General features: G+C 43.5%; 1 protein-coding gene across 1 annotated transcript; it reads left to right on the top strand.

Annotated features, from left to right (window-relative positions):
- The first annotated feature begins 2,523 nt into the window (after positions 1-2,523).
- On the top strand, positions 2,524-3,237 carry LOC141671218 (uncharacterized). The gene is made up of 2 exons (XM_074477374.1): positions 2,524-2,583; positions 2,665-3,237. The coding sequence occupies exons 1-2, from the start codon at positions 2,560-2,562 to the stop codon at positions 3,214-3,216; spliced, it is 576 nt and encodes a 191-aa protein (XP_074333475.1). The 5' UTR covers positions 2,524-2,559; the 3' UTR covers positions 3,217-3,237.
- Positions 3,238-7,490: the final 4,253 nt, after the last annotated feature.

Genomic DNA, 7,490 nt, shown 5'->3' with positions numbered 1-7,490 from the left:
TTTATCCTTTAATTTTATGGATTTATTCCTTATTTCTGAAAATATTAACATTTTTCAGAAATTATTTAAGGAATTTCCTTATTTTTCTGGATTTTTTCCCTAATTTCTGGGATTTATCCTTCAATTTTCTGGATTTATTCCTTATTTCTGAAAATATTAACATTTTTCAGAAATTATTTAAGGAATTTCCTTATTTTTTTGTAATTTTCCAGGATTTTTTCTTCCCTTTTTCTTCCTTTTTTTTATACAATTTTCGACCAGGAATCCATTCGACCAGGATCCTGGTCGAATTAACCTCCATATTGCCCTGGTCGACAGCCTTTCGAGCAGGAGTATTTCGAGCAGAAGTCCTGGTCGAATTTCGGCCAGGATTTTTTCCCTTTTTTTGTTTTTTTTTTGTCGACTAGGAAGTTTTCGACTAGGATTTTCGTCCCTTTCGGTCAGGATCTCCATTTTTGACCGAATTAACCATCATCTTGTGCCTTGATCGAAGCTTTTTTGAGCAGGATTGATTCGACCAGGAATATATATTGTCTCCTGGTCGACAGGGTCAAGGAACTAATTCTATTCTGGTATTTTGGTCGAAGGAATATCATTTTCGACCAAGAATTTTGGTCAGAATTCCTTTCTTGACCGAATTAGCTTCTTTTATCAGCCCTAGTCGAGGGAAATTCGAACTCAGAACATTCGACCAGGATTTCTCTGTGCTTTCTGGTCGACAGGGCCAAGAACGTATGCATGTATATAAATTTTTGTACACACTTGGATTTAGGCCCCTTATGCTGGGCTAAAACTTGGGCCCATTTTAACAGGGCTTATTCTCTTACTGGGCTTCACAGGCCTTTCAATTGGGCCTCTAATTATGGGCTTTCAATTTGGGCCAACGTTTTGGGTTCAGGCCAAAAAAATTTTTTTATCTTAGTGGGACTTCTTTTCCACCCCTAAAATCATTTGGGCCTCTTTCAACACTTGGGCCCTTAACTGGGCTTTTGTTTTCTAAACCCAAACTCCAAATTACTCTAGGATTGTTTCTGGATTCTTCCAGAATCTTCAAAAAAACTCAAGTTTTTCTCTTAATTTTTCCAGGAATTTTCTGGATAATTCCAGAACCTTCTTATTTTTGGGCTCAAATGGGCTTTTTTTAGGCCCAAATCCCCTTCTTCTTGGCTATAAAAAGGTGGGATGAGAGTGTGTTTCCTCACACCTCTCATTTCACTTCTCCACTCATCCTACAAATTTCTCCCTCTTCTCTTCCTTTAGTTTTTTTTTTGGCCACTCCTCCCTTCAAGACTTTCAGGTTTTCTAGGCTTTACTAATGGCTGACAAGAATTCCGAGAGAGCGGCGAAGATTGCCTCGAAAACGAGGTAAGGATATCGAGATCCGTTCTTCGTACATGTCTTTAATCGATATGATTAACACTAGGGGGGATGAATATCCCTCTACTGCACATCTCGATTCTTTTAATCATTGTAACACTTGGCACAACATTGATTTCAATAAACTAAATGCTCGTTATAACGTCCTTCCTCCTTTTAGATTAGTTCCAGTCTCTGGTGGTGACCGTACTTGCCACTGGAGACCCGACACTCTCTTCATTTACACAGATGCCCTTAATGCTGGGCTTAAGTTTCCTTTCCATCCTTTTATTCCTCATCTTTTGGCTGATTTACAAATCAACCCGTGTCAGCTTCCTCCAAACGCCTGAAGGAATATTCTATGTTTTATGGTTTGTTGTCTTAGGGAGGGCTTTCCTCTTTCTGTAGCCGTTTTTAGGAAGGTCTTTCAGTGTTATAATAGTTCTTCCAATATCTGTGGCTGGGTCTATGTCAAGCAAAGGCCCAAAAGCAAACATATCTTTAACAGCGCCTCTATTCCTGATAATAATCAAAATTGGAGGAATAGTTTCGTTGGGTTACGTTGGGAGAATGGTGACTGGGGCACACTTTTTCGATCTTCCTTCGGGAAGGTCAGTGATGGTAGCCTCAAATCTATTCACTTAACTCCTGAAGAAACTATTATTTATAATGGGCTTACTCAGGATGATGGCACCACCACCAGCTGGACTCTCTTAGAGGAGTTTTCCCTGATTCATGTGGGACTATCCTCTGTTTCTCAACAGGGTATTTTTCTTCCCTTCTCAATTTTACTTCATTTCATGCATTATTAACATCACTTATTTTGTCCTTTGCTTTGTTTCAGCTGCTAAGGAGATTAACGTGGACAATGTTCCTTTGGTTGAGGAAACAGCTAGGATGAAGAAAGCTCGGCTCGCAGGCCTAGACACCCGGGGAAAGGCCACGGAGCCTATCTTTTTGAAGAAGCACAAAGAGCCTATAGGGGAGGCTTCAACTGAAGGAACTGGAGGCCATGGTGCTCCTATCACTGCTGCTGCCCCTATTGTTGCTGCCACAGGCGCCTTTCAGCCTCTCTGGGGATTCCGCCGAGGGGACACCGTAGTTGGTTCCACGAAACATGCTTGGGATTGGTCCTACCATAGCGTGACTCCCAAGGACTTTACTGATGTGGTGGCCACCCCTGATCTTGAGAGGATTAAGCTCATGGGAGCTCAGTCTCTGGCTTCGGTATGCCTTCTCTTTTTTGAACTTATTTTCAATTCTTGTAGCATTTTCTTGCCTTATACTTTGTTAATTGCTTTGTTCCAGTCTAACGCCTACTTTCAAGGCGCTGTGAGGCAAGCCGAATCGTGGAAGCGGGCTTCTGATAAGGCCGATAATGCCCTCAGGAGGCAACAGAAGAAGTATGCTACCCTGGAGAAGAAGCTCAAGCGCAAGGAGGAAGAACTCGGAGAGTCTAACGCCGAGCTGGTGGTACTTCGGGCGGAGAAGGATAAAGCTATAGACAACTATCTGGACTCGGAGGAGTTTGCCCAATCCATGAGGATTAGGGATGATTCAGTCTTTCCCGGGTTTTTTAGGACTGGTTGGGACACGGCCCTTGGGACCGTGAACGAGGCTTGTCCTGATATTAACCCGGCGGACTACATCTGCCCTGATGACGAGGCTTTGCTACAGAGGTTTCGTACCCGAGTAGTTGTCTCGGACCATGTTCCTCAGGATCCACTCCTTCCTCCTCCCGAGTCTTCTTCCAGACCTGCTGAGGACGACAGCTCTTCCTCCTCCTCCGAGACGACAGAGACATCCAGCGAGAGTGGAGAGGATGATGATATGGATGCTGAGGGCACCTCAGCTTCTTAGAGCTTTTTCAGCCCTGCGTGGCTTGTTTTATTTTCGAGACCTTTTTTTTATCAAATTTCTTGTAATATTTATCTGAACTTATTTTATCACCTTTTATGCTTGCATCGATGCATTTGGTTTTTATTCGTTAGGCCACAAACATACTTTGAAGAATTCATGAATTTCATAAAATTGTCTGGGATTCGTCCCTTACACAAGTCTTAATAAACTTCGTAATAAAACTAAAACATATAAATCCTAAGGAAGCAAAGCTTCAAGGTGCTTTTCAACCTACTCTCCATCCTGACGAGTCAGAATCGTATCCGGCTGCCCTACACATAGTAAACCTTCAGGTTTTGTGCATGCCAAGTTCTCGGGACTTCAAAACCATACATAGTCTCTAGCTTGTAGGTTCCTCTACCTTGAACACTCTTGACTCTGTACGGCCCTTCCCAATTCAGGGCAAGCTTCCCTTTTTGTCCTACACCAGATGCTTCTATCTTCCTCAAGACTAGATCGCCTTGTTTAAAAAACCTTTCTTTAACCCTTAGGTTATAGTAGAATGAAGCCTTTTTCTGATATTCTACTATCTTTGCATGTGCCCTATCTCGCACTTCATCGATCAGATCCAGGGCTAACCTTTGCCCTTCCTCATTTTCTTCTGCATTGAAAGCCTGAATCCTTGGAGAGGAATGTGATATCTCTACTGGAACTACTGCTTCTGCCCCATATGCCAACATGAAGGGAGTTGCTCCTGTCGTGACTCTACAGGTAGTCCTGTAGGCCCATAATATTGGAAGTATCTCATCTACCCAATTATTTCTTGACTTCTCGATCCTCTTCTTTAGTCCATCCAGGATTATCCGATTTGCTACCTCTGTTTGGCCATTGGCTTGCGGGTGAGCCACAGAGGTGAATCGTAACTCAATTTCATTTTCTTCACAATACTTCTTGAATTCCTCATTGTTGAATTGTGTTCCATTGTCAGTGACGAGGATACGGGGAATTCCATATCGGCACATAATGTTTTCCCACAGGAATTGTGCAACCTGCTTAGTAGTGATTTTGGCCAAGGGTTTGGCTTCGATCCACTTGGTGAAATAATCAATGGCTACAATCAGAAATTTCCTTTGTGCCGTGGCCATAGGAAAAGGCCCTAGAATATCCATCCCCCACATGGTAAAGGGAATAGGCGAGTTGATAGAGGTCAGCATCTCGGGGGGTTGTCTAACAACTGGTGCATGCTTTTGACAGTGATCACACTTCTTCACATATTCTTTGGCATCAGCCATCATTTCTGGCCAATAGAAGCCTAAACGGGTTATCTTATGAGCCAAGGCCCTGCCCCCCAAGTGCTGCCCACAAATACCTTCATGCACTTCCTCAAGAGCCAAGCGTGCCTCGTCGGGCCTGAGACACCTCAAGTAAGGAACCACGAAAGATCTCTTATACAGAATTCCATCTATCAAGGAGTACCTTAGTGCTCGAATAGTTAACTTCCGTGCCTCAGTTGTATCACTTGGCAACCAACCGGTCTGAATGTGAGCCTTGATGGGATCAATCCATGATGTCCCCAAGCCTAAGAGAGCCACAAGCTTAACATCTATGCTCCGTGTCTTCAAAACACGGAAGTACACACTTCCTGAACTTTCTTCAATCTCAGACGAAGCGAACTTTGATAGCGCATCTGCTTTAGCATTTTCTTCCCTTGAAATGTGTTCAACATGGCTTTCATTAAATTGGGTCATCACAGCCCTTACTAGGCGAACATACTTAGCCATCGTATCATCCCTTGCCTCAAATTCTCCCTTTACCTGGGATATGATCAGCTTCGAGTCTCCACGGACCTTTAAGTTTTTGACTCTAAGTGTCCCAGCTAGACCAAGGCCAGCAATCAGGGCTTCATACTCTGCTTCATTGTTTGTGGTTGGGAAGTCTAGCTTCATAGCATACTCAATTAGGAATCCATCAGGGCTTTGCAAAACCAACCCTGCTCCACTGGAATTTGTTTTTGATGCTCCATCAAAATAGAGAACCCAATATTCTTTCTCCTTGTCCCCATTGTCGACTCCCTTGTCTTGAGGTATGGTATCTTCCTGCCCCCCGACTTCTTGGTTGGGTATGGTACATTCCACCACGAAGTCAGCTAGTGCCTGGGCTTTTATGGTCATACGTGGCTTATACTTGAGATCAAACTCTCCCAACTCTATTGCCCACTTAATCAGTCTCCCACTTGCCTTGGGACTGTGAATGATATTTCTCAGCGGCTGATTTTTTAGCACTTCAATCTGGTGAGCTTGAAAATAAGGACGCAACTTTCTTGAAGCCATTACCAAGGCTAAAGCGAATTTCTCAATAGTTGAATAATTCAACTCTGCACCATGCAAGATTTTGCTGACATAGTATACGGGTTTCTGGACTTTCAGTTCCTCCTTAACCAACACCGCGCTCAAGGCGCTTTCTGAAACAGCCAAGTACAAGAATAAAACTTCACTTAGAACTGGCTTGGCCAACAACGGGGCCTGGCCCATATACTTCTTTAACTCTTCAAATGCCTTCTGATTTTCCTCACTCCATAAAAAGTCTTTAATGTTCTTTAATGACTTGAAGAATGACAAGCACTTGTCTCCTGACTTGGAGATGAATCGTCCTAGCGCCGTAACCCTTCCTGTGAGCTTCTGTACATCCTTGATAGTTTTTGGTGGTTCCATATCCAGGATTGCCTTTATTTTATCGGGGTTGGCCTCAATTCCCCTCTTTGAGACCATCAATCCCAAGAATTTTCCCGATCCTACTCCGAAAGCACACTTCGTTGGATTCAACATCATCTTGTGGTACCTTAGGACCTCAAAAGCTTCCCTCAAATGGGTTATATGATCAGTCTTTACTAGACTCTTGACTAGCATGTCATCAACATAGACTTCCATAGTCTTCCCAATAAGATCCTTAAAAATTTTATTCACCAACCTCTGATAGGTGGCTCCTGCATTCTTGAGACCAAACGCCATAACAAGATAACAATAAACACCAAAGTCAGGGATAAATGATACCTTTGGAATGTCATTCTTATGCATTTTGATCTGATTGTATCCGCTAAATCCATCCATGAAACTTAGCATCTCATGTCCAGCAGTGGCATCAATCAAAGTATCAATTCTAGGCAGCGGGAAACAGTCTTTGGGGCATGCATCATTCAGATCAGTGAAGTCTATACACATCCTCCACTTTCCATTAGCCTTCTTCACCATTACAGGGTTTGCTAACCACTCCGGAAATTGAATCTCCTCAATGAAACCAGCCTCTAAGAGCTTTTCTACTTCCTGTTTTATAGCCTCCTGTCTTTCCGGGGCAAAATTTCTTTTCTTTTGTTTCACTGTCTTCCGGCTTGGATCCACGTTTAGCTTGTGAGTAATTAACTCTGGGTCTATGCCTGGCATATCAGCTGCTGACCATGCAAACACATCACTATTTTCTTGTAAAAATTTCACTAACTTCCCTCTAAGAGGCTCCTCTAATGTGGCTCCAATGAAAGTCATCCTCTCAGGATTCTCGGGGTCTAAAGGAACCGAAACCAATTCTTCTGCTGGCCTTCCTCTATTCTCATCATTTTCTCGAACATCCATATCTTCAATAGGAAGAACCTGCCCCCCGACTCCATCTGCCCTCAAAGAGGCCACATAACAGCTTCTAGCCATTTTTTGATCTCCTCTCTCTTCTCCAATCCCGTTTCGGGTGGGAAACTTCATGACTGAATGGTAGGAAGAGGGGACTGCCTTAAAGGCATGTATCCCTGTTCTCCCCATGATAGCATTATAAGTTGAACTAGCCTTTACCACCACGAAATCCAGCATCTGCGTTGCTTGCCTTGGTTCTGTACCTATGGTGGTTGGCAATTTGATTATCCCTTCCACAGGATATTCTACTCCAGCAAATCCATATATCGGCATGTCGGTTGGTGTCAACTGGGAGTCGTTATACCCCATTCTTAGAAAGGTGTCGTGGAGCAAGATATTCACAGAAGCACCATTATCCACAAGGACCCTCTTAACCGGGCTATTTCCTATTATCGGTGTTATGACCAGCGGGTCGTCATGGGGAAACTTCACACCCTCTAGGTCGGAATCATCAAAAGCCAATGTTACTTCTGTCCTGGCCCTCTTCGGGGCTTCTCCAACAATATGCATAACCTCCCTAGTATATGCCTTTCTGGAATTTTTGGACAATCCAGCAGCAGTTGGACCTCCAAAGATCGTGTTTATCACTGGCCCTCGAGGGCGTTGCGGTCCTCCAAAAAT

This window comes from Apium graveolens, chromosome 7, assembly GCF_009905375.1.
Source record: "Apium graveolens cultivar Ventura chromosome 7, ASM990537v1, whole genome shotgun sequence".
Classification (NCBI taxonomy): domain Eukaryota; kingdom Viridiplantae; phylum Streptophyta; class Magnoliopsida; order Apiales; family Apiaceae; genus Apium; species Apium graveolens.
Note: the sequence above shows the minus strand (reverse complement) of the source record. Positions and strands in the feature narration are given on the sequence as shown.